We start from the raw sequence: 27,942 nt of genomic DNA on the forward strand, positions 1-27,942 counted from the left end.
CAACACCACAACCACAACCACAACAACCACAACAACCACAACCACAACAACCACCACAACAACCACAACCACAACAACCACAACAACCACAACCACAACAACCACCACCACAACCACAACCACAACCACCACAACAACCACAACAACCACAACCACAACACCAACAACAGGACGAGCCGCAGACAGGACAGGATGAGTCCTGTTCTGCAGCTGCCAGCTGATTGGTGCAAAACAAAGGTGCATTTCCTGAAGAAACTATGGGGTTGCTATGCTGCTCTGGGTGGTTGCTATGAGGTTGCTATGCTGCTCTGGGTGGTTGCTAGGAGGTTGCTATGCTGCTCTGGGTGGTTGCTATGGTACGTGTGTCTTACATGTCAGGTGAGGCTCCTGGTCTCTTCACTGCTGGTTTCACTGCGTCCTTCCCAGTTTCTACAGGAGAGACAGACAGGCAGACAGAGAGAGACAGACAGGCAGACAGAGAGAGACAGACAGGCAGACAGAGAGAGACAGACAGGTTTCAGTGTGTTCACGGTGCAGCAGAGAGCATCAACCTGCAGTTCAGCAGCAAAGGTTTGTCTCCACCAGAACGAACAATGAAGCTGTGAGGAGGAACCCAGACACTCCAGACTAAATCACTTTATTTCTAATTTTATTTCTAATTTTTTGAGTATTTTCCCCCCTGAATTATTATTATTATTGTTGTTGTTGTTGTTGTTGTTGTTGTTGTTGTTGTTGTTGTTATATTGCTTTTTAGCATGTTTTTCTGCAAATTGTTGGTAATTTTATGAAATTTCTAAAACTATTTTTAATGTATAATCAAAATAATTACAGATCCACTTTTGGCAATTTTTCAAAAGAAGTTTTGGAGGTCATTTTTTTTTTAGTGATTTCTTCCCCAAACGTTCTTTTCTTTTGTCATGTTCTTGTAAACTTACAGATTGTTTTCCCTTCAGAGTTTATGGCCATCCTCTTGTAATTTGATTTTAGATACAGTGTTTTTTAAAGAAACAAGTGATTTTGCTCAGGGGTTCAGTTTGAACCAATGAATATTCAGAGTAACAGCTCCTATCCCATCACCACCATCATCATCAGTATGCTCACCTCCACCTGCAGCCAGTGGCCCTTTGAAAACATGATCATGACCGTGAGTTGTGATGCACGTGAGCGGCTCACCCTGCAGCCACCGGACCTGCGTGGCCGGCCCGTAGCCCTTCTGGTTGCGTGCGGCGATGCGGAAGATGATGGCGGGCTTGGTGGTGTAGTCGATGTGGGCGTTGGCCAGGCTGGACGACGGCACCAGGCAGGACGGGTTGGGCCCGCAGAACACCCGCATGAAGGCCAGCTGGGCGGGGCCGGGGGCGGAGCCTGAGCTGGGTTTGTCCGCCTGGCTGGACTGGATGGCGAGGTACACCGAGTACTCTATGATCTTCCCCGACGTGACGGAGGGAGGCTCCCACGTCAGCTGGGCCCCGTCCGGGTTCTGACACACACACACGTGCACGCACACACACACACGCACACACACACACACACACACACACACACACACACACACACACACACACACACACACACACACACACACACACAATGAGAAACAGGAATACAATAAAAATAAATGTAAACAAATATAAACTGCATGTGTGAGACCCGGGTTATTATAGTTCACTTTCTTCCAAAGAAAACATGGGATTTTTCTACACCAGCACACAAAGATCCATTCAGGAGAGAACGCCGACATGAGGAGGCGTGGAGCTCCGGCTGGTCCAGAGACCGAGGAGCGACGAGGCCGAGCCGGACGACGGACAGAAGCACAGAACAAAAGAAAAAGAAAAACTAATGACAAATGCACAACGATCATAACTCTGGTGTGAGGCAGTGGTGTGCGTCTCCCCCTGCTGGCTGGCAGCAGCATCACACCTCAGAGCTCTGCTGTGGGTTTCCATGGCAACAAGGCTGCACCGTGCTGAGCTGCATTGTTTTTTTCCCACCAAGGAAGTTCTTTCCTCGGACGTCTCCTCAGACTGACCAGCAGCAAAAACCCCAAACGATGAAGAGAGAGCAGGAAGCTCACGCCACAGCGACACACACACACACACACACACACACACACACACACACACACACACACACACACACACACACACACACACACACACACACACACACACACACACACACCGATCAGCTGATCAGGGTCAGGGTCAGGGTTAGGGTCCTGACCTTGCTGATCTTGATGGCGCAGGGCGCCCCGGGGAAGCCGGGCAGGCAGGTCTTGAAGGCCGACACCTCGGAGAACGCCCCGCGCCCGCAGATGTTGATCCCCGCCACCCGGAACTTGTAGGCCGTTCCGGGCTGGAGCTCCACCTTCCTCATCTGACTGTAGTCTGGCCCCGCCCCCGAGCCGTCCTGCTGACACACATCAACAACCAATCAGCACCGATGTCACGGCTGCGTCTGGACGTCCCGTCTGCGTGTCGGTGTAAACAAAGCTTACGTCGGCCATGTTGTCGTCATATGGGACGTAGTAGTGCGTCACCACCATGTTGGTCACCTTGACGACGCCCACATCGTACCACTGACCGTCCTTCTTCGCCGCCGGCTTCGCCGCCGCCTCCGGGACACCCTGCTTCTGCGCACACACACACACACACACACACACACACACACGTTTAGCCAGCTATGGGCAGTGGTCTCTATGCCTGTGTGTGTGTGTGTGTGTGTGTGTGTTGGGAGGGGTTGACTGAGCAGTAACAGGGTGGGGTGTCTACTGTAGGAGCAGGTTTGCAAACTATTAAAAAAACCTCAGCCTGTGTGTGTGTGTGTGTGTGTGTGTGTGTGTGTGTGTGTGTGTGTGTGTGTGTGTGTGTGTGTGTGTGTGTGTGTGTGTGTGTCTTACCCCAGCCTGTCGCTGCGATGCCATTGGCCACGTCAGTTGCCGTGGCGGCGCTCTGTATCTTAACCTGGCCGGCTGACAGGGGAGGGGTTGGACCAAACGTACTGGCCAATCGGGCCACAGCGCTGGTTACCGCGGACGACGACAGCTCGTGCCCGTTACTCTCTGCTGCCGGGTCGTTCAGGCTGTCGGCTGGAGCAAGGCCTTCTGGGAAACACAGGGAACATGGGCTGTCAGGTCAGCTTTATAAAAGGAGTAAACTTTATTGACAGCCGTGATGAAAACAGTCACACAAACCAGACAAAATCCCAGATTTAATCTGATCTGAGAACAGCTGCACAGACGTAAACACAGCAGCTCAGCCACGTTTATCACTGAGGCTGCAGTTAGCAGAGGTCTGCTACTGCACTGCATTATACTATGAGGTATATATACACACATATATATATATATATACACATATATACACACACACACACACACACACACACACATATATCTATATATATATCTATATATATATATATATATATATATGTATTTGTGTGTGTGTGTGCTTTTACAATCACTGCTACTGTTACAATTGGCCGTATAGTTCAGTGTTTCTTGCATTATCCAGTGTCTTACATAGTTCAGGGCAGCAGAGGACAGACACAGCAGGAGCCAGATGGACTTTCTCTATCTTGTTATTTAGGTCTGTTGCATTAGATACACGCCCAGTCAACACACACACACACACACACACACACACACACACACACACACACACATAGCATCACACATTCCAGAAACACGGCATGGACAGTGGTTGGCCTGTCCATGTCCGGGTAACTGGACAATTATTCTCTACCCTCTGTACGGGGCGGGCCCACCCTCTGTACGGGGCCCGGCCTCTGTACGGGGCAGGCCCGGCCTCTGTACGGGGCCCACCCTCTGTACAGGGCGGGCCCGGCCTCTGTACGGGCCCACCCTCTGTACGGGGCGGGCCCGGCCTCTGTACGGGGCAGGGCCCAGCCTCTGTACGGGGCGGGCCCGGCCTCTGTACGGGGCGGGCCCAGCCTCTGTACGGGGCGGGCCCACCCTCTGTACGGGGCGGGCCCAGCCTCTGTACGGGGCGGGCCCACCCTCTGTACGGGGCGGGCCCACCCTCTGTACGGGGCGGGCCCACCCTCTGTACGGGGCGGGCCCACCCTCTGTACGGGGCGGGCCCACCCTCTGTACGGGGCCCAGCCTCTGTACGGGGCGGGCCCGGCCTCTGTACGGGGCGGGCCCGGCCTCTGTACGGGGCGGGCCCACCCTCTGTACGGGGCGGGCCCACCCTCTGTACGGGGCGGGCCCAGCCCAAGAACATAAATATGCATCATTTCCTGATATCGGGGCTCATTCTGACTGAGATCCTGTGGAGCTCTGTCACACTGAGACCAGCGCTGCCTTGCTTTATATGGGACCATAACAAATATTTCATCTGAAAACTGAAGACTGACTCCGGTCTGTTGGCCTTTCAACAAAAGAATCGGGAGCTAACACTACCATGTTGATTGCTCTTTTAAAATGACAGAGTGGCTCCTGTGAGGCAGCAGGAAACATCACTAACTGAATGAAGGGTGACTCTGATTACAAACAGAGGACTGGCTGATCCAGAGGAGCCGGTCTGAATGGAAGGAATCCCCTCAGCAGCGTCTGCTCGCTGGGACAGCGGCAGAGGGAAACGTCTCACGGCCAGACCGTGTGTGTACCTGTGGGAAGGGGGGGGGGCTGGCTGGGTTCGGGTTCCGGTTGAGGTTCAGGTTGGTTCTGGTTCTGGAGCTCCTGCAGCTGCTGCTGTTGGACCAGAGCTGCCAGCTCCTGCGGAGTCAGCACGATGGACATGGACGGGTCCACAGCGCCCTCACCTGCTGAGGTCCCACACAACACAACCAGTCACTACAGAGCTAAATAAACTGTCATATACAACACAACTGTTTTATCATAGGAGTGATGAAAAACCTGATTTCTTTCCATACAAATTCTCTCCACTGACCTGAACTTGAAGTAATTATGTGTGATTTACAGATGTTAAACCATTCCTCCTCACTCAGTTATGTTGGATTCTTTCTCTCATTTTGATTTGACATCCAGTGTGAAGAGGGTAAATGCATCTGAAATGTGTTCCTGAGCAGTTTGCTTAAGATCCTCTGAGGAACAATGTGTAGCACACATTGAACTTTAGTCATGTGTTGAGGAAATACTCTGAAGTAAATGAGGTTTTATTGTTAAATAAACCTCAAAGCACTACAAGCTTTTTTTTAAGTCTCTTATCTGCTGCTTAAAAATCCTCAGTGATACAAATACAGAAGAATATTCAAGTAATTGAAGTAATATTGACTATTACTATGCACTACAGCTGCACAATGAATGAACTTTTAATCGTGATCACGATTTTGGCTGCCATGATTAAATGAGCCTGATCGTCGGTGATACTGACATTTAAATTGCGGCTCTGCTGCAAATCTGATGAAGCACTTTCTCAGCCAGCAGTCAGCCAACCACCAGGGGGCGAACGCACGGTTAAGGCTTCATTAAGCTGCCTAAATAACAAATGAGTGCACCCTGCAGCGGCAGCCTCAGGTTCCTCGGTGGACTGATGAGAGCGAGACATGTCAGCAGAGGAAGGCAGAGCATGCAGGGAAATGCAGTGAAATGCAGTGAAATGCAGTGAAATGCAGTGAAATGCAGCGCCTGCCCTCGCTTGTCTCTCAGGCCACAGGATGTTGACAGGCTGTTTCTGCAGGCCTGAGCCTGACGTCACTGCCTGTTCTGGATAAGCTGCAGTTGTTTCCATTGAGTCGCACTTTGTGTTTGCACTCTGTAATAGCATATTTATTCAGGCAGGGCCCGAGAATTTCCACGATCACAGTATCGCGGACGGAATCATGGAATTAGCCAAATAAAACGGAATCTATTTTTAACACGGAATATCACAGAATTTGACATCATTTGAATGAAATGCTGTTTGTGTGTGGAATATGAACGTATGTCTGGGGAAAATTACATGGAGGGAAGCAAATCTGGGTGGCACGACCCCTCCAGTGGTTTCACCTGCACCTGCACCACCAAGGAAAACCATTCCAACACCTGCACCTGCCCCGTACGAGTCCAACAGGCAGAGAAACTCTCCAGCTACAGCAGCGCACTGACATAGATTGTCTATTCAGAGAAGAGGTATCACTTTGGCTTATTTTTCAATCTGTGTTATCACAGGCATACTACTGCTTATTCATTGGTAGCTGAACTGTTAGGTCTGTTTGATAAGTAATTTACATTTTTAAAATAATAATAATTTAACATATTGTTGAAGAGCCTGTACGTACAACAGTCAATACTCAGTTAACAATCTTTTAAGTTAAATGTGTTCATCAACCCTCAGGTGAAATAATTACTGATGCATCCTCTTGTCATTTTTGTTCAGTCATTAATAACATATCATTTTCACCACTTATTGCTATAACAACGTAATTGTTAAATAAATAAATAAAGTGTTGTTTATTTGTTACCTCAATTAATTTAAGGTAATTTCTATTTCATTTGTGTGCATTTCAGTCATTAACATTTTAGTCATTAACATTAAAAACACTCCTTTTTTGGTAGTAAAATAAGAGTAAAAGGTAAAAAAATAAAACAGATTTTATGCAGCCCTATTCAGTTAGCCCTTGGTAAATTTTAAATTCTTGGGTAAATTTTTATTTTTTTTTACTATTATTAAGCATTTATTCTTATTTAAAGATTCATTATGCACTGAAAACTGTTCACATATTGTTTGTTTAAAAGTAGTGCAATAAAAATACAGATGCTTTCCCTAACATGATGAATAATCGTGATTACAATATTGATCAAAATAATCGTGATTATCATTTTGGCCATAATCATGCAGCCCTACTATGCACAACACAAACCACGGCCCACTGTTCCCCATTGAGGAAGTCCAGCCAACCCTGGAGAACTACTGTAGTGGATTTACTCTGCGTGTGTGTGTGTGTGTGTGTGTGTGTGTGTGTGCGTGCGTGTGTGTGTGCGTGTGTGTGTCTTACTGAGCACAGCCTGTCTTGCTGCCTGTAGTACCGCCTGTATTGTTGCCTGCTGTGCTGCATCCTCTGTTGCTGTGGTGACAGCCAGCTGGTCTGGGGTCAAGCCTGTCACCATGAGGGTTGTTGCCCCGGTAACCACCTCTCCACTGTCCCCCTCTGATGACATCAGCTCCTGAGGCAGACCACTGTCAGTGGACGCCATCTGGGAGAGACAGTGAGACAGGCAGCTTACACCACAGGGGGTTCTGGGTAAGTGTGTGTGCGTGTGTGTGTGTGTGTGTGTGTGTGTGTGTGTACCTGTGTGCTCTGTGTGTCCATAGCTTCCACATGAACTTGCAGCATGGAGGCTGCTGATGACATCACTGCCTCTGACTGGCTGTGTGTCTGCATCGGCTCCTCCTCCTCTGCTGTCACCATGGCGATACCTGCAGAAGACTCCGCCCTGTCCTCTCCAACCAATGAGGAGATCTCCTGCAGACAGAGGGGCATGATGGGAGCTGCATTTTTCTTTATAGTAAAATAACAATAAAGTGTGCTTCCTTGTATTTACTACGCACTGGTATGGAGGGCCCAGGGGTGGGCGTGGCCTGTGTAACCGTGGTAACAGCTCTGCCGGGATTGACTGTGGTGGAGGAGGCGGGGTCTGCGGGGGAAGTAGCGTCGGTGGAACTGCCGTCACCCTGCAGGCTGTCGCCGCCCTGCTGGGCTGCAGGGGAACAGGAAGTGACATCGTCACCACAGAGCACAGCAGAGCAGAACTAGAACAGGAAACTGCTGCACAGTACTCAGTACTCACAATACTCATAGTACTATCAGTACTCACTATAGGTACTTTTTTAAATTTATCTAGGGCATCTGACAGTTAATCACCTCACTGCTCGTCAGAAGCGTTCACATCTTGGGAATGACAAGTTTCCTCACAGGTGGTCAGCAGTTTGCATCTTGTAATGGAACCAGTTCTCTGCGGTGTACCACAAGGCTCAGCTCTTGGGCCCTCATTACTTTTGATTTATTTTTTATGTTTTATAAAGTTTCGTATATATGTGTTAATAACAAACAAAACCCATATGGCAGGAGTAGTAGCAGTACTGCAGTACCTGTGGCCATAGTGGCAGATGTACTGCAGTAGTTGCAGTCGTACTGCAGTACCTGTGGCAGTAGTGGCAGATGTACTGCAGTAGTTGCAGTAGTACTGCAGTACCTGTAGCAGTAGTGGGGGTGTTGGTGGTTCCGGTCTCATGTGTCTCGCATGGCGGGTTGGAACAGACTCTCTGTGATGTCAGAGAGGCTCGGCTGTCCGTCGCTGTGTTCGTTGTTCCAGTTTCATGAGTCTCACATGGAGGGTTAGAACACACCTACACACACACACACACACACACACACACACACACACACAGCAGTCAGACTGGCATCTGCACACTGACCTGACCCACTAACCAATCACCTGTTAGCTCTAACCACCAACTCGTACCTGAGTGAGTCCTCGGGCACTAGTGGTCGTTGCGGTGTTAGTGGTGCCGGTGTCGTGCGTCTCGCAGGGCGGGTTGGAGCATACTCGCTCTGTGCTGCCACCGATGGTTGCCGTGGCGACGGTTGCGGTGTTAGTGGTGCCGGTGTCGTGCGTCTCGCAGGGCGGGTTGGAGCATACTCGCTCTGTGCTGCCACCGATGGTTGCCGTGGCGACGGTTGCGGTGTTAGTGGTGCCGGTGTCGTGCGTCTCGCAGGGCGGGTTGGAGCATACTCGCTCTGAGCTGCCACCGATGGTTGCCGTGGCGACGGTTGCGGTGTTGGTGGTGCCGGTGTCATGCGTCTCGCAGGGCGGGTTGGAGCAGACCAGGGTCACTACAGGTCACACACAGAAGATCAGAACCAACAGCATCCACTAACAAGTGATGCCAATACAATACCAGGACCAGTTTTTGAACAGATGGGAGCACACATGCAGGTGAGTAACACATGCAGGTGCGTAACACATGCAGGTGAGTAACACATGCAGGTGCGTATCACATGCAGGTGCGTAACACATGCAGGTGCGTAACACATGCAGGTGCGTAACACATGCAGGTGCGTAACACAGTCAACAATGAAATAAGGTGAAGAATCAAAATGGGAAAATAAGAACTGCTAGAAACAGGCTTCATATGACAATACATTAGCCTGTATGGTGCCAACAGGCCACAGTATTGTGTGTACACTATGCGTGTGTGGAAGTGCAGATCATACAGCTATCACACCTACTGCAGAAGCAGGAGTAACATCAGTAGAAGTAGCAGTACTGCAGTACCAGCCCACCACCACCACCACAGTAGTAGCAGCAGCAGAAGTCATTGCAGAACTAGTATCAACAGTAAAGTTGTCAGTAGTAGAAGTACCTGTAGCAGTATCTGACTCCCCCTCTGCAGTAGTACTCGTAGTAGTCAGGGTACTCCCAGGGTGCTCTGAGGTGGGAGAAGCCATGATGGAGGCCGGCAGATCCTGAGCCAGAGGCTGAGCCTCAACGCCGCTGGGAGCTGTGATCAGAGTCACCTGCACACAGGAAGTACACCACTGCACACAGGAAGTACACCACTGCACACAGGAAGTACACCACCGCACACAGGAAGTACACCACCGCACACAGGAAGTACACCACCGCACACAGGAAGTACACCACCACAGACAGGAAGTACACCACCACAGACAGGAAGTACACCACCACACACAGGAAGTACACCACCGCACACAGGAAGTACACCACCGCAGCACTGCAATGCTGCCAGGAAGCGGTCGGAGGATGTGAGCTGATGTTACGTTTTGTTCAATGTGCAACACAAGACTGCCGGCTGACGGGGGTCTACTCTCACAGCGGTCTGGCATGAAGGTCAAATCCTCACGCTAAAACCTGATGTGACTGTGGTCTTTACAGTTTGGACGGCTGGCAGAGTTGGAACAGCGTAGTTTTTGCTGCAAACGTCCTCTGACATGCGTCACACCAGCTGCCAGCTCAGGGCAGATCTTTACGTTCTTGTCGATTCATGACACTGCCACACCAACATTACCTTGTTGTGTGTGTGTCCATTTTCTCCTGTGGTTTTAACTGGAATGTATTTACATCACAACTCTGACCTCTGACCTCTAAGTCTGATGGACGACAGCTTGGAATGCTCTGACAGATCGCTCTGATGTTCACTCCTAACCAGCACTCACCGCTGGCCAGTGTGGAAAACCGACACATAACACACAGATCTGTGTTTACATGTGTGTTTACATGTCTGTTTACATGTGTGTTTACATGTCTGTGTTTTCATGTGTGTTTACATGTCTGTGTTTTCATGTCTGTGTGTTTACATGTCTGTGTGTTTACATGTCTGTGTGTTTACATGTCTATGTTTACATGTCTGTGTTTACATGTCTGTGTTTACATGTCTGTGTTTACATGTGTGTTTACATGTCTGTGTTTACATGTGTGTTTACATGTCTGTGTTTTCATGTCTGTGTGTTTACATGTCTGTGTGTTTACATGTCTGTGTGTTTACATGTCTATGTTTACATGTCTGTGTTTACATGTCTGTGTTTACATGTCTGTGTGTTTACATGTGTGTTTACATGTCTGTGTTTACATGTGTGTTTACATGTCTGTGTTTTCATGTCTGTGTGTTTACATGTCTGTGTGTTTACATGTCTGTGTGTTTACATGTCTATGTTTACATGTCTGTGTTTACATGTCTGTGTTTACATGTCTGTTTACATGTCTGTGTGTTTACATGTCTGTGTTTACATGTCTGTTTACATGTCTGTCTACATGTCTGTGTTTACATGTGTGTGTGTTGACGTGTGTTTACATGTCTGTGTGTTTACATGTGTGTGTTTACATGTCTGTGTGTTTACATGTCTGTGTTTACATGTCTGTTTACATGTCTGTGTGTTTACATGTCTGTTTACATGTCTGTGTTTACATGTCTGTTTACATGTCTATGTTTACATGTCTGTTTACATGTCTATGTTTACATGTCTGTGTGTTTACATGTCTGTGTTTACATGTCTGTGTTTACATGTCTGTGTGTTTACATGTGTGTGTTTACATGTCTGTGTTTACATGTCTGTGTTTACATGTCTGTTTACATGTCTGTTTACATGTCTGTTTACATGTCTGTGTCTTTACATGTCTGTGTTTACATGTCTGTTTACATGTCTGTTTACATGTCCGTTTACATGTCTGTGTTTACATGTCTGTGTTTACATGTCCGTTTACATGTCTGTGTTTACATGTCTGTGTTTACATGTCTGTTTACATGTCTATGTTTACATGTCTGTGTGTTTACATGTCTGTGTTTACATGTCTGTGTCTTTACATGTCTGTGTTTACATGTCTGTTTACATGTCTGTTTACATGTCTGTGTCTTTACATGTCTGTGTTTACATGTCTGTTTACATGTCCGTTTACATGTCTGTGTTTACATGTCTGTGTTTACATGTGTGTTTACATGTCTGTGTGTTTACATGTGTGTTTACGTGTGTGTGTTTACATGTGTGTGTGTTGACATGTGTGTGTTTTGACGTGTGTTTACATGTTTGTGTTTACATGTCTATTTACATGTCTGTGAGTTTACATGTGTGTGTGTTGACATGTGTGTTTACGTGTGTGTGTTTACATGTGTGTGTGTTGACATGTGTGTGTTTTGACATGTGTGTTTACATGTCTGTGTTTACATGTCTGTGTGTTTACATGTCTATGTTTACATGTCTGTTTACATGTCTGTGTGTTTACATGTCTGTGTTTACATGTCTGTGTTTACATGTCTGTTTACATGTGTGTGTTTACATGTCTGTTTACATGTGTATGTTTACATGTCTGTGTGTTTACATGTGTGTGTTTTACATGTCTGTTTACATGTCTGTGTGTTTACATGTCTGTTTACATGTCTGTGTGTTTACATGTCTGTGTTTACATGTCTGTGTTTACATGTCTGTGTTTACATGTCTGTGTGTTTATATGTCTATGTTTACATGTCTGTTTACATGTCTGTGTGTTTACATGTCTGTGTGTTTACATGTGTGTGTTTACATGTCTATGTTTACATGTCTGTTTACATGTCTGTGTGTTTACATGTGTGTGTTTACATGTCTGTGTGTTTACATGTCTGTGTTTACATGTCTGTTTACATGTCTGTGTGTTTACATGTCTGTGTTTACATGTCTGTGTTTACATGTCTGTGTTTACATGTCTGTGTGTTTACATGTCTGTTTACACTGCGAAATCTGACACAAAATGCAGAAGATTCTAGCTAGCACTTGTGTTAGCAGATTTTCATTGTCAGAGAACTCAAAAATGAAACTACACACAAACAGGAAATCTATCTGGCTCTTTGAGTTCCACAAACACACAGCTGACACTCACTGCCTCTGTGTGTGTGTGTGTGTGTGTGTTGTACCTGTGTAGGTGCTGCGGTGGCTGCTGCCGTGGTAACATGGCTTGCCAGCGTACCAATGGTGGCCAGGGTGGTGACGGGTGTTACCAAGGAGGCGTTAGCAGTGGCCACACCTCCTCCTGCCACACTGGTGGAAACACTTCCTGTTACTGAGGCCAGACTGGACACACCTGCAGAGAGAGAGAGCGAGACAGCTGACCTGAAACTACACCTGCAGAGAGAGAGACAGCTGACCTGAAACTACACCTGCAGAGAGAGAGAGAGACAGCTGACCTGAAACTACACCTACAGAGAGAGAGACAGCTGACCTGAAACTACAACTGACCTGAAACTACACCTGCAGAGAGGGAGAGAGACAGCTGACCTGAAACTACACCTGCAGAGAGGGAGACAGCTGACCTGAAACTACACCTGCAGAGAGAGAGACAGCTCACCTCTCTGTATCTCTGCCAAATGATTGGCTGTGTGTGCATCCATCCCAGATGATGGTAAATGCCCTGATATTGCACTGAACATGTTTCATATTCACAGAGCGGAGATGTCTTGGCCCAACATAAAGGATCTTTGTGTTGAACAGACGTGTCGGCCGTGTGCCGCTCTGCTTCTGTATGATGATATGTTCCAGATGAACAGGTCTTTTGAGTGTTTGGATAAATTATTTCATACTTAACTCAGAAATCATCTACACCTGCCAGTGAATCTCCCCACTGGGGGCAGTTTCTGCTAAAGCCTGGAGGAGCTGAGCTGTGGACGTCTCATCAACACCTGGCAAATATTTCTTTCATTCTGTTGATATTTAAGAACAGATTAGAAACCTTTTACATTTTAAATCGATCATGAATCTCTTCTTTATCCTTGATAAAGAAGATGATCTATTCTCAGTTTGGGGTTAAATGTTTGATTGCTGCTGCTGTTTCTGTAGTGGAATCAAGTGTGTGAGGGCTGTGGACTGTCTTAACTAGCTGTATACAGACGGGGCAGCGACCTGCACAACCTGCTCTGTTTTCATTGTTCCTTTTTGCTTTAATGGGCAAATAAATAACCACAACAATAAACAGGATCCAGTCTGACACCTGGATCTCAACACTGAGCCAGGCTGAAGAGTCAGGCCTGACCTCAGTGACCTCCACCTGAGGCACCACAGACAGACAGACAGACACGCAGTCTTGCATGTACCTGTGGTTGCCTTGACAACCAGCGTGGTGACAGTGGGTTTGGTGCCGGCAGTTCCTGGTGACACCAGTCTGACTCCACTCATGGGGACAGTCCTGAGGATGGTACCAGGCGCACCTGGAGCCCCTTTCAGAACCACCTGCGTGCACGCACGCACGCACACACACGCACGCACACACACACACACACACACACACACACACACACACACACACACACAGCAAGCATCAGCAAAGAGTGAGTGCTCTGATTGGTCGGCCACCAATCGTTAACAGCTGCTATTTGTTTGAACACAATACAAATAAAAAACACATACAGATGTCAACATTTACAGTGTGTGTGTGTGTGTGTGTGTGTGTGTGTACCTGGGTCAGGCCCTGCTGCCCCCCAGCAGAGATTTTGGGGACAGTGGTGAGGATCTTGCCGGCAGTTCCTGCTGTCACCATCTTGGTGGTGAGGATGGTGATGGGGCTCTTACTGCCAGACACTCCTGTCAGCGCGCGCACACACACACGCACACACACACACACACACACACGCACACACACACACGCACACACACACAGAAAGTGCTAAAATTAATGCAGAGCTGAGCCAAGCTGGACTGAGATGCTCTCGTCCAGTTTTCACCAATACCAATCCATACCAATATCAATACCAATATCAATACCAATATCAATACTAATATCAATTCTTTCTGCATGTGGTCCATTCTGGAGTCAGACAATCTGTAACTGAATCTGAACTGACAGACACTGTGTGTCTCAGTGTGTGTGTGTGCGTGTGTGTGTGTGTGTGTGTGTGTGTGCCCCCCACCTGCCCCCCCCTGCAGGGCAGACATCGGGATGGTCTTGATGATGGTGGTTCCTGGTTTGGAGGTTGCCGGGGAAACACCCAGGATGGTGGGCTTGGTTGCCGTGGCGCCGGCCTGTGTGGTGCTGAGGATGGTGGTCTGTTTCCCGTCTGATGATGTCACCAGCTTCAGTATGGTGCCTGCCGGGAGAGCGCCCCCCTTCGTCTGACACACACACACACACACACACACACACACACACACACACACACACACACACACACACACACACAGAGCAGTGTCAGCATCTTGGTTCCTGTTTCTTCTGGCTCATGAACATTCATCTATTTTATTGAACGACCACAGCAGAAAAGACTAGAACCCAGCAGAAACCAGCAGAACCCAGTAGAACCCAGTAGAACCCAGCAGAACCCAGCACCTGTATGATCTGGGCAGTTTGACCAGTCACGCCTCCTGTCTGGACTGACATCACCTTCCCCAGGTTGCCAAGGTTACCGATCTGAAACAGAGAGCAGAGGGGTGAGGTTGTCATGACGACACACACACACACACACACACACACACACACACAGACACACACACACACACACACCCCTAAATAGCAGCGTTACGGACAGCCCCACCCCTCACCAGAGCTCCGCCCCCTCCCATGCTGAGCGGGCTCTTCACCAGAGTGATGGTCTTCGTGACTCCACCCATCACCGTGGTAACCACCTGGGCCTGCTGGGCCACCGTCACCGTGCCAGACTTGTGCACCGTGATGATCGGCCGGCCGGGGGTGTCGGGGGTGGAGACTACCGTGGCCCCGCCCACCTGAGCCGCTGCCGTCTTCAGCATCCTGGTGGCTGGATTACTGACCTGAGAGAGACAGGTAGAGAAAGACAGGAGGAGAGACAGGTGAGAGAGAGAGACAGAGAGGCAGGCCTGTATCCTGATAACAGCTCCTTCCTGCTGTTACCCAGTTCTCCTCCCACAGAGCCCCCCCCCTCCCCCCACCTGCACCTGCCCCACCTGCTGAGTCATCACATCCTCAGCCCAGGCTCATGTCCCTGAGCCTGATCACTGTTCTAATTTTGTAGATTTGTAGATTTATTTATTTTTTAAAAGAAAGAAATGGGACAGTACATGTTAATGCACATATAAATGTAAACACGTGAGATTGTAGCCGTGTGGCTAATTTCCATCTCTAGTCCCATTGGCAGGTTGGTGTTGTACAACGTTCATTCACAATAACAACAAAACAAAACAACAGAACAAGACAAGACAAACAACATAGTTGATCATAAAACATACAGGCCAAGGCTCAGGGGACCGTGCGCATTTCACCACAGCTTAAACACTAAATTAAACACTAGAATTATATGTCGAGGGGCTGGTTAAAGTGCAAAGTGCTAAAGTGTAAAGTGCATTATTGTATTGCAAATTGCCCCCCCCCCAAAAAAAAAAAAAAAATACATAAAGTGCTATTTTGATTGCCTAATACTCAATTGCATATTACAATAATCTAATACCAACGATGGTAATTTGATACCTAGAGTACCTAGTTATATAGAAGTATAAAGTGCTTGTTGCGTTGCACATTGCCCCAGTGCCTAATTTGTGAAAATTGCACATTACCCGATTACATATTGCAGTAGATGATTGTATACCAACAATGGTAATTTTATGATACAGAGAGTACCCAATTATGCAAGAACATAAAGTGCGTGTTGCATTGCACATTGCCCTAGTACCTAAAAGAAAAAATAAATGGAGATGTAGCCCAACAAACAGAAAAAAAAAAAAAAAAAGAAAAGTTAATGAGGAAGAGGAAAGTAATAATAATGTATGTGCTCAATAGAAATTGCGGATGGAACCCTTGACATATTAATTACATTGAACAAATACACAGGTTTATGCATGGTTATGGCAACAGTGTTGTTCTTCCAGTAGCCAAGCTTTAAGCTGTTTAGTAAAAGATGTCAGAGTCGGAAGTTCACGTATCGTGCTTGGAACTGAATTCCAGGTGTGAGATGCACGAACAGAAAAAGTGGCTTGACTACGGGCAATAAAGGTTTTCCTTTGGGGATGAATAAATGATCAATCATCAGAACAGAGTCATGTATACGGTGATAAACTGATGAACTGACCATGACAGGTGCGGCGACCTTGACCGGCAGGCTGCTGGACGCCGGGCTGACGGCCACTGTTTTAACAAGAGCAGCTCCGGCCGGGACGTTCAGCACAGCCGCCGAAGAGGGCGGGATCTTCTGAGTGGCTGCGGCCGCCGCCGCCAGTGCCGCCATGCCACTCATCTGAGGGCTGCTGCCCATTGGCTGAGAGGCAGACAGGAAGCAGAGTGAGACACAGCTCAGTGTGACTGAGCGATCAGCTGATTAGGATACCAGCACAAATCCCACAGACATGATACGTGGTCTAGCAGCGACGTAGCAGTTAAGCTAGCTAGTGTGTGTGAAGATGATGTCATACCGTCCCCTGGCTGGCCTGCGCTGGCACCACCATACGAACACCAGCAGGAAGCGTCGTCACGGCGACAGGGGCTTTGGGTGTGGCCTGTCGCACGGTGACAATGGAGGCTGCTCCGGTGGAGCTGGGAGCTGCCGCAACCTTCAGGACAGCTGGGAAATTAGAGCACCAAAATCAGAAACGTGACAAATACAGCTCATATTAATCCTGGTTAACACAGCTGTGTGTTTTCTGCTCTGTATCTCCTTTATTCATGTGTGAGCAAAACTCTCCTGACGAAGCTCTCCCTCTCACCACAGGGAAGGAGCTCAGGCAGGGCCCCATAATTTCCACGATCACAGAATCGCGGATGGAATCACGGAATTAGCCAAATAAAACAGAATCTATTTTTAACACGGAATATCACAGAATTTGACATAATTTGAATGAAATGCTGTTTTTGTGTGGAATATGAATGTATGTCTGGAGAGAATCACATTAATTTGATGTGTTTGTCAGTGCACTACATACTGAGTGTTTGAGCAGCATCTCCTGTGTGGTAAAAAGTACTGTGTTGTTGTGGATGAGACTCCGATGCAGGACACTGCAGGGTCCTAAACACCGTCATTTGGAAGTTAATGTGAAGAGCCTGAACGTACAACAGTCAATACTCAGTTAACAATCTCTTAAGTTAAATGTGTTCATCAACCCTCAGGTGAAATAATCACTGATGCATCCTCTTGTCATTTTTGTTCAGTCATTAATAACATATCATTTTCACCACTTATTGCTATAACAACGTAATTGTTAAATAAATAAATAAAGTGTTGTTTATTTGTTACCTCAATTAATTTAAGGTCATTTCTATTTCATTTGTGTGCATTTCAGTCATTAGCATTTTAGTCATTAACATTAAAAACACTCCTTTTTTGGTAGTAAAATAAGAGTAAAAGGTAAAAAACGGAATTTCCAAAAATTGAAACGGCAAAAACGGAATTTGGGAAAAAATAAAACAGAATGTGGGAAAAAGTAAAGTGGATTTCATAGGGCCGTACCCGTGGACCAAACCTGATGGAGGTCTTCCACACACAGAAACTAGATCAACTGCCCTTTTAACGTGATCAGTCAACTGTCTAATGTCTGGGCTAATCTACCTCCTGCAGGTCTGGTCTACCTCCTGCAGGTCTAATCTATCTCCTGCAGGTCTAGTCTACCTCCTGCAGGTCTAGTCTACCTCCTGCAGGTCTAATCTATCTCCTGCAGGTCTAGTCTACCTCCTGCAGGTCTAGTCTACCTCCTGCAGGTCTAATCTATCTCCTGCAGGTCTAGTCTATCTCCTGCAGGTCTAGTCTACCTCCTGCAGGTCTAATCTATCTCCTGCAGGTCTAGTCTATCTCCTGCAGGTCTAATCTACCTCCTGCAGGTCTGGTCTATCTCCTGCAGGTCTGGTCTATCTCCTGCAGGTCTAATCTACCTCCTGCAGGTCTAATCTACCTCCTGCAGGTCTGGTCTACCTCCTGCAGGTCTGGTCTACCTCCTGCAGGTCTAATCTATCTCCTGCAGGTCTGGTCTACCTCCTGCAGGTCTGGTCTATCTCCTGCAGGTCTAGTCTATCTCCTGCAGGTCTTATCTTCCTCCTGCAGGTCTGGTCTATCTCCTGCAGGTCTAATCTACCTCCTGCAGGTCTAGTCTATCTCCTGCAGGTCTAATCTACCTCCTGCAGGTCTGGTCTACCTCCTGCAGGTCTGGTCTACCTCCTGCAGGTCTGGTCTATCTCCTGCAGGTCTAATCTACCTCCTGCAGGTCTAGTCTACCTCCTGCAGGTCTGGTCTACCTCCTGCAGGTCTAATCTACCTCCTGCAGGTCTGGTCTATCTCCTGCAGGCCTGGTCTACCTCCTGCAGGCCTGGTCTACCTCCTGCAGGTCTAATCTATCTCCTGCAGGTCTGGTCTATCTCCTGCAGGTCTGGTCTACCTCCTGCAGGCCTGGTCTATCTCCTGCAGGCCTGGTCTACCTCCTGCAGGTCTAATCTATCTCCTGCAGGTCTGGTCTATCTCCTGCAGGCCTGGTCTACCTCCTGCAGGTCTAATCTATCTCCTGCAGGTCTGGTCTATCACCTGGTGCTCTTGCAGCCAGTGGGCTGGTGGGCAGCGAGGCGGTGGGGGAGGGGCTCAGTGTGATGCCTGACATTGGGACTGCCTGGTTGGCCGGCGTGGCGGTGACGAGGCTGTGGCTCTTCGGGGAGCTGGCTGCAGGAGCAGAGGCCGGGCTGGAGGCGGGCGTGGCGGCGGCGGGCGCGGCCGGGATGTCATACTTCTGCAGCTGCAGCAGGTAGGTGTCGGCGGTCTGAGACGGACCCCAACTCACCTCCAGAGACGACGTGTTGGCACGAACCAGCTGAACCCGGGACGGAGCCACGGGACGCTCTGAAGACAGACAGGTCAGACAGACAGACAGGTCAGACAGACAGACAGGTCAGACAGGCAGACAGGTACACAGACAGGCAGACAGAAGTCTGTATTCTGATAATAGTGATGGACATTATCTGTTTCATATACAGCAACAGAACACTGACCTGCCTCCTGGGATTTCATATCTATCTATGTGTCTATATATATATATATATATAGACACATAGATAGATATACACACACACACACACACATATATACATATATTTATATAGTTCTACATATATTTTCATATTATAAATAGTTTAGTCCAACCAAATGGTGTAACTGGACAGGAGGACAGAGGACAGGTGGTGTTCTTTCTTTCTATATTAGTGACAGTTGTTGTGCTAAAAACATTTAATAACATTTAAATAAAATAAAATAAAATTTAAATAAAATCTTCACAGTCTTTCCACTGTGGTCTTAATTTATTTTAACTTTTTGTGCAAAAAAGAACGAACGAAATATAAAGAATTGAAAAGCAGCATCAATAAGGGTAGTGTCAATAAAATCCAAACAACACTCATCCCTAGGTAAGACAGTGTCTAAATAAAACTATGAATCAGTGTAACCCGGGCTGTGACGATGGCTTGGTGTTGGTGTCGTCATACTTTTGATCACACTGATGGGCGTGAGCGTACCTGTCTCAAGGTACCACAGGTCCTTGCAGCACACCTGGTTGTTCCAGGCCTTCCTGTAGCCGTCCCGGCCGCTCCACACGTACAGCCTGGAGTTGATGGCCACGCTGCAGTGCCCCGCCCTCGCCCGCGGGACGTTCTCCTCCAGGCTGTCCATCACCACCGTCTCCCAGCACATAGAGTCTGCAGCGAGACAGGAGGACAGACAGGGGGAGGGAGACAGGTGGGAGAAAGACAGGTGGAAGCAGACAGGTGGACAGACAGGTAAGCAGGTAACACTTAACCCTGAACCACCACACAGAGATGTAAAGAAGGCAGTTAGTAAAAATAAAAACTGTAAAAAAGGTCAGTGGTGCTCAAGCTGGGGTCTGGGGACCTGCGGGGCCCTCAGTGACAGGGTTGGGTACCGAAACGCGGTGCCAATAGGGCACCGGGTCCGACGTAAACGGTAGTAACAAGACAAGAGAAATTTCGGTGCCCCCCTGGTGTTCCAGCATCAACTTGCAGTTGCTGAACGTGATGTCAGCGCCGCTACTCAGCACACCTGCTACTCAGCACACCTGCTGACCAGCACACCTGCTGATCAGCACACCTGCTGACCAGCACACCTGCTGATCAGCACACCTGCTGACCAGCACACCTGCTGACCAGCACACCTGCTACTCAGCACACCTGCTACTCAGCACACCTGCTGAGTAGCAGGTGTGCTGATCAGGACTGATAATGAGAGGATCAATGAAGATGCAGAAGGCAAAACGCTCCAAGGTTTGGCTCCATTTCACATAACAGGTTAAACGCTGCCGAGGCGGCGCTCCGACGCTTTCACAACCATTTACACAGCATGCTTAACGTCGCTGATCGGCCTTTAAATACACCGACAGAAAATACATTTAAGTTTGTCTCCTTTTTAAATAAAGCTCCTGTACAGAAGGCGAGCGGCCAACTTCCAAAACATCCCAGGCACTCAGAGCCTCCTGCAGCTATTCTTCACGTTTATTTAAAAAACACAACCGCATAACCAAACACAACAACAAGTAGCAACTCATATTTACAAAAGAGAAAACACATCGACAAATCAGAAACCACAAGCAAAAATCAGGAAATCACAGCAGCAGTGACTCAAAGCGGAGGAGGCAGCTGATTGGACGCGGCGTCCTGTCCGTCGTGCTGCCTGCTTTAGCCTCAGCAGCTTCGGCCCGGTTGAGGACATTCCTCCGGCTCCTTCACGCCCGGCCCAGGAACGCCGCCTTCTCCTGGCTGAACTTGAAGGCAACACCTTCACAGCCAAACATGGCAGAGTCACGCCGGCAGCGTCGGGAGCAGCAGATAAATGACTGTTTGGACTGTTTCGTACGCTATTTCATCTTTAAATTCACTTCTAATATTTTTTGAGGCCGCAGATCAAATGTGCAGATTTCAAATATTGGCAGTTTTACGACTGTTGGTGGTGAATCAAAAATTTGATCCCACATTTTCAGAGTTTAGAAGCTCCATGAGCTGAATCTTGCGGGGGTAAGTAGCTAGGCAGCCCGGCCACGGAGCCGCTGGAGCTCCGCCTGCAGACAAGAGGCTTTGGTTTCCCAGCAGCCCGTCTGTGGAGCCCCACCCGCTCTGACACGTGAGGGGTGTGTTCACAACTTATATCTGATGGAGATCACTGCTGCTTCTGTGTCTCATTTAATCTGATGTGTTTGTCAGTGCAGTCGACCCAACATCTGACTGAGCAGACACACACCCGAGCTGTGTGTGTGAGTGAGTGTGTGAGTGAGTGTGTGAGTGAGTGTGTGTGTGTGTGTGTGAGAGGGAGAGTGAGTGTGTGAGTGTGAGTGAGAGAGAGAGAGAGAGAGAGAGAGAGAGAGAGAGAGAGAGAGAGAGAGAGAGACTGGGTGGTCAATTTGTGTTTTTTTCCAGATAAAATAACCCTGCAGTCTGGGGTCTGTCTGGTGTATGTGTGTGTGTGTGTGTGTGTGTGTGTGTGTGGCAGCATGGTGGGGATGCAGAGTGAAGCAGCAGGATGGTTTCTCTCTCACAGCAACATGGAGGCTGATGCAGCTGCTCTCAGATCAGCAGCACGAGGAGGAGCGTGTGTTTCATCTGTGCTCGGTCCTTCATGTTGTGCTGACTTCAGATCACCTGATCAGCATTTATTACCGGCGTTAATCTGTCACTGGCATTTTTATAAGCTCATGTGTAAACTTAAATGAGTGACTTGATGAAGCAGCAGGTAGTAAGAAAGCGAAATCAGTTTACTCAAAGAATTCTCCATCATCTCACTAAAACTGCCTTTATCCATAATTTTATTATTTACAGTGATGTTTACAAGCATTTCCAACATAAATAAAGAAGAGGGATAACCGGATGTCTGCAGTTCCTTAAAGTGTTAAATGCAAAATTCTAATACCGCACCTTTTTTTTTTTTTTTTTTAAACAAACTCACTGTCTTTATGGCCTTGACTTTTAGATAATCATATTTTATTTATCAGGTATAACATGGCAGATCTGACAATAACAGAACAGAGGATACCAAGTTATAATTATTCTCTTTTGACTTAATATTACTTGGAGTTTAATGTTATTTCTAATAGGTGATGTACTTAATCAGAACAGGTGCAAAACTGACTATGTACTATCTATGTATGTATGTATATACATACATACATACATATACACACACACACACACACACACGTGTATGATTCTGTTCATCTTAATCTACATAACAGAAAAAAGTCTTGAACTCAATTTTATAAATATTAGGCCTTGGAAAAAGATTATTTGATTTAGAAAATTCACTATTAATGAATAAATGAAACTTAACTTAGAAACTGATTAACTGATACAATAACTTGAACAATGATTTAGCTTAGGTTATTTATTTTAGAGAATGAAGTGAAAGAAGGAATCAAAATGAATTATTTAACCTAGAAACTGATTGAAAGACAAATTATGATTGACTTATTTTTGACAACATGTCAGAATAACATGGCTGTGTTGGCGGCGGCACTCTGAACACGTTTAAAGAAGCAGAGCGTTTAAAGAAAGATCTGATCCAATCAGAGCCATGTGGCGTCCAGCGGCGTCCAATCAGCGGCGAGCGGTAGCTACCTGTTCCACTCTGACTTCATGTTGTTGTGATTTGGGATTTGTGCTTGTGGTTTCTGATTGGTTGCAGTGTTTTCTCTTTTGTAAATTTGATTTGCTATTTGATGTTGTGTTTTGTACTATATTCATATTTTCACACGGACTAAATACTGTGAGTATTCGTCTTATCCTGAATTAAACAATCTGTTTATATAACTGTTCCATTCAGAGTCCTGTGTACCTGGCTGCACCAAGCACAACATATGGCCATGGACTTACTCATGTCAAACTGCTTGTCCATATTGGGGTCAAGGGGGCGGAGCCTATCCTGGCGCACATCAAGCAGAAGGAACAAAATATTGAGCCTGCAGAGTTTCCACCTCAAACAGGTTGGCAGCCAGAGAGGATCTGATCACAGATCAGCTGCCCCACACTTCATCATGTCATATGTAAAGTCACACTGTGTGTGTGTGTGTGTGTGTGTGTGTGTGTGTGTGTGTACACGCACCCAGGTTGAGGCAGGCCAGTGTGTTGGTGCACTTCCACTCCTTCTCATGAGTTGCCACTTTAACATCATCCATCACCAGAGGAACCCAGCCACCAAACACATACATCCTGACAGACAGACAGGTGGAGAGAGAGACAGACACACACAGACAGACAGACAGGTGGAGAATGACAGACAGGTAGAGCAAGACAGGTAGACACAGAGGTGGAGAGACAGACAGGTAGAGAGGAACATGTAGAAAGAGAGAGAAAGCAGGGAGGCAGAGACAGAAAGAGGGACAGGTGTTAACTCCAGAACCAACAAACAGCAGGATGGTGATGGCAGTGTGTGTGTGTGTGTGTGTGTGTGTGTGTGTGTGTGTGTGTGTGTGTGTGTACTTGTTGTTGATGGTGGTGGCAGAGTGGAGGCTGCGGGGGAGGGGGGCGGTCCCACTGATGTTCGGCTTGCTCCAGGTCAGAGAGTCTGTGACATCATCACAACAAGAACCAATCAGAGCTAAGCACAAAAACAACAGACTGAACAATCAAACCTGTCTGTCAGCCTGTGTGTCTCTCTCTCAGCCAGCCTGTCTCACCTATGCAGAGGGTCCACAGGTCTCCCAGGCGACAGCCGCTCATGCCTCCGTAGACGATCAGTGTGTTGCTTCTCTGCGACGTGACGGCGGTGTGACTCTCTCTGGGCGGCGGCGGCGAGCCCACCGTCACCGGGATCTCCCAGCCGACCACGCTGGAGCCCGGACGCAGCTCCAGGGTGTACAGGTCATTCAGGTACCTGCACACACACACACGCACGCACGCACGCACACACACACACACACACACACACACACACACACACACACACACAGAATCAGGGTTTCCAGTCTGTAAAGTGTTTATGATAAACAGACGGTTGTTTACAAACATGTGATACCGGGGGATGTTGTTTTTGGGGTCTTCGCTGTCATTGGCCAGTCCTCCAAACAGGTAGCAGCGGTTACCAATCAAGGAGAAGCTGTGTCCGAGGCGGGGGCAGGGGGGCGGGCCGTTCTTTGGCGCCTTCGCCTTTAGACGCTTCCACTCCCAACGACTGGCCTGAGTAAACAATAACCAAAACAATATAAAAGTATACAATACACAACGTAATAATCCATATCAAACACAAACTGGTTAACAAAGAAGTGATCTGATGCAAATAAATATTTAATTAAAAAATGTCTCGATCAAATCACTCCTGTTTTTATTCAAATGAGTTGTATCACTGTGTTTTTCATCATGTATGCACTCTGTTAGTGTGACGTCACGGCGGCGGGCTCCTCCTCCAGGTGCTGTACCTGCAGCTCATACAGGTCGCTGCTGTATTTGCCGTACTCCACCATCCCTCCGAACACCAGCAGCCTCGTCCCGTCACACACGAAGCCGTAGGCGGCGCAGCCCGGGGGGATGTCACCGCGCACCGCCGGGATGAACCACTGGTTGGTGGCTGCAGGGACACAACAACAACAACAACAACAACAACAACAACAACAACATGAGGATGACATCACTGGCCACCGCAGCTGACTGAGGTAAAGTACTGATGATCACCTCCATGATGCTCAGTAAGGCTGGGCAATATATCAATAACTTATCAATACTGTGATATGAAATTAGCCATCATCCAGGATTCCATATCATGATGTCTTTTCAGGATTTTAAAAGCTGCACTACCATGAAAAAAATGACATTTTCTGAACTTATTTCACTGTTGTAGCTGCTGTATTATTTGTCTCTGGCTGCTCGGTCATCATTTCCACATTACTGATGATGCTGAGCAACATGTCTTGTGTGTAAACATGTCATGAAGAGGCCAGCAGGCATCAGGTACAGGGTTGGCTCAGAGGCACCCAACCTCACAGAACTATCACCCGCTTAGCAAACACCAGAGCACAAGACATCACTCACACACTGCACCAGCACATCATGCCTACCTTCAGGGCACAGGTACAGAACCATCAAGGTGAGGAGGGCTCGCCTCGGGAAAGCTAGAGCTGCCCTGAACAGCAGGCCCCGCTCATCTGTCTGTCTGCCACTGCTTTGTGTTATTGCTTCACTGTTATGTTTAGTCACATGTTGTTACTGTTGATGTCTGCCTTGTCATGTGCAATGTTGCCCTCTTTGTTACGCACAGTCAGTGAGGACAAACCTCCCTACAGGGACCAATAAATCAAATCTCAATCTCTCAAATCTCTCAAATCTCAATCTCACTGGGTCAGAGGTGACGAGCTGTTTGGGATCAGGCTGCTGCCTCGGTCTGACTGCTCTGAGTCCACATGAGGTGGATGTTCACTGTAATTCTTCACATTAATCATCATCATCATCATCATCATCATCATCATCATCACCGTGAGCACAGTGTATGGCAGTCCTGCTCCGCGCGCCGGGTCATGACGCTTTCCTGCGTGTTAATGTTTACGTTCTGACTGCTGACTGGCGGGGGGCGTGGACACGTGACGTCACCAATGTTTTTACTGAAACGCGCCATTTCTCTTTGTATTTCAGCCGGAGGGGCTGTGCGGGCTAGCTGGCTAACCTGCTAGCATCCCGGCTAACCAGATAACATTTAAACTTCCGGTCAAGTTCCACTTCCATCTTTTAAATAATGTTCCACTCCAATAAAAATGATCCTTGTATTGGCGCAATTTTCTGAGGCGCATTTGTAAATAGCAAGACTCAGCCGAATTATGTCATATAAGGCTTTTCTTTTACAGAGAGTTGACTCCAGCCATTAGCTTATGACAGCTAGCTAAAGGAGCAGAGGCGGTGTGTGCTATCCCATGCTAGCAGCGTTAGCTCCGCTCCTTTAGCATTAGCATACCTTCCGTCAGAACACAGGTAAACACTCACCTGTGTTGTAGACGTGAAGCTCGTCCACGATGCCCTCGTTCCCTCCTCCGAACACCACCATCAGCTCTTTGATGGCCACGGCTCGGTGCCCGTGGCGGGGCCGCGGCACGGGGCCGCTCCAGCCCTGGACCCGCTTCCACCGCGGCTGCAGCGCGGCGGCGGGGCCCGGCGGCTGCAGCGCGGCGGGGCGGCCCGGCGGCTCCGAGGCCATGGCTGCTGTCCTCTTGAGGGAGAAAATCCAAATTCAGTGCAAACAACCTGTTCCAAACTCCACTCCTGTTTATTTCCCCTGGTGTCTGTGGCTGGCTGGGTCTGTGCAGGGTGCAGCTCGGCTAACCCTGCTAACGGCACTAGCCTCTGTTCTGACAGCGGCGCTAACTAGCCGGCTAGCCTAGCCTAGCCTAGCCTAGCCAGAGTGAGCTATGCTAGCAGTGCGTTAAAATAAGCAGATTTCTTGTTCTGATTTCAGATTTGGTCTGCGGTGAGCAGCAGTTGCTGTACTTGGTGTCAGTGGCTTTATTTCGGCCGTCTATGCCGTTGAAATAGAACAGTGCTACTTGGGTTTCTACTTCATCTTCACCGGGTTAGTTAAGTAGCTTTGCAACTACCGCATCCTGGGAGCCGCCATCTTAGCCCGGTGGACGCTTTGCAGAAAAAACCTGTAACCCGCTGACAGCTCTGGTGAATATAAGCTGATCAGAAACGTAAATATGTGTCCAGCTGCTGCCTGCGCCTGGCCGGTTGCTCTGGGTGTCCCTCTGAACACAGGGAGGCTGAGGGAAACTGGCAGTTACGGATCCACAGCGGCGGGGATGGGAGCCGCCATCTTGCTGCTAGCAGCCACCAAACCAAACAAACTGAGCCTGAAAATGGCAGCGAGAAGACCTGCAGCCCATGTTATCACAGCATGAGAGCCTTTATTCCATACAGCTGGACCATGGCGACATATCAGCCTGTGTATTCAGTGTTTTATCCTCTGGATGCAGCTGCTATGGCGAGGAGCCTCACACCGAGGCAGACAGCAACAACACAACAGCAAACTGCAATAAACAGACTTTTATTTCCCCACAACACTTTGTTCAGTCAGATCAGTCTCTTGTTGTGTTCAGTGATGCAGGAACAGTCAGGCGTGGTGTACAGGAACCTGGCTTCATCACACCTGATTCACAGCAATGCGCATTTTGTTTCAGGTGTGGCCGTTTTCACTAAAAACTAACATTAGTTCATTTAGCAGCAGATGCTATTCCTGCTAGCAGCTTTAGCTTGCTGTCCCCAGCTAGCTTCACCGGGGAAACGAGGCTAATGCTAGCCAGCGGTTTAACCACCTTTACTGCAGTCTTACTACATATTAATCACAGTCACCGTATAATACCTTTAGAAACCCTACAGTAGTACTATGGACAGTTAGCATACAATACTACAGTATAACTTCATATAAAAACTAGGGTGAGCGAGATTTGGCGTTGGTTCATTTAGCCTTTATGCTAACCTGCCTCACAGCTGGAAGCTATGCTGGCCGTGTTTACCAGCCTCTCTCCCTTCAGAGTCAGAGTTAGGGTCAGGGTCAGGGTTAGGGTTAGGGTCAGGGTCAGGGTCAG

The 27,942-nt window shown here is 47.9% G+C and overlaps 1 protein-coding gene across 2 annotated transcripts; it reads right to left on the minus strand.

The window, feature by feature from the left end:
* Nucleotides 1-367: 367 nt before the first annotated feature.
* On the minus strand, nt 368-27,942 carry hcfc1b (host cell factor C1b). Of its 2 annotated transcripts, XM_030055156.1 has the most exons (28): nt 26,345-27,942; nt 24,793-24,941; nt 24,393-24,553; nt 24,055-24,251; nt 23,858-23,942; nt 23,481-23,587; nt 19,895-20,074; nt 18,918-19,226; nt 16,825-16,973; nt 16,485-16,670; nt 14,986-15,213; nt 14,774-14,854; nt 14,358-14,559; nt 13,907-14,031; nt 13,545-13,680; nt 12,372-12,538; nt 9,329-9,486; nt 8,432-8,804; nt 8,162-8,315; nt 7,518-7,666; nt 7,258-7,431; nt 6,964-7,162; nt 4,633-4,791; nt 2,916-3,103; nt 2,489-2,632; nt 2,224-2,412; nt 1,174-1,480; nt 368-429 (listed from the first exon to the last, which is right to left on the minus strand). In XM_030055156.1, the coding sequence occupies exons 1-28, from the start codon at nt 26,553-26,555 to the stop codon at nt 368-370; spliced, it is 4,929 nt and encodes a 1,642-aa protein (XP_029911016.1). In that variant the 5' UTR covers nt 26,556-27,942. The 2 variants fall into 2 exon arrangements, with proteins under 2 accessions (XP_029911016.1, XP_029911015.1); XM_030055155.1 differs by lacking the exons at nt 368-429; nt 1,174-1,480 and having other exon boundaries at nt 2,268-2,409; nt 2,498-2,632; nt 2,900-3,103; ... (1 more) ...; nt 9,333-9,486; nt 26,345-27,939.

The sequence above is a fragment of the Myripristis murdjan genome, chromosome 7, assembly GCF_902150065.1.
Source record: "Myripristis murdjan chromosome 7, fMyrMur1.1, whole genome shotgun sequence".
In the NCBI taxonomy this organism is placed as follows: Eukaryota; Metazoa; Chordata; class Actinopteri; order Holocentriformes; family Holocentridae; genus Myripristis; species Myripristis murdjan.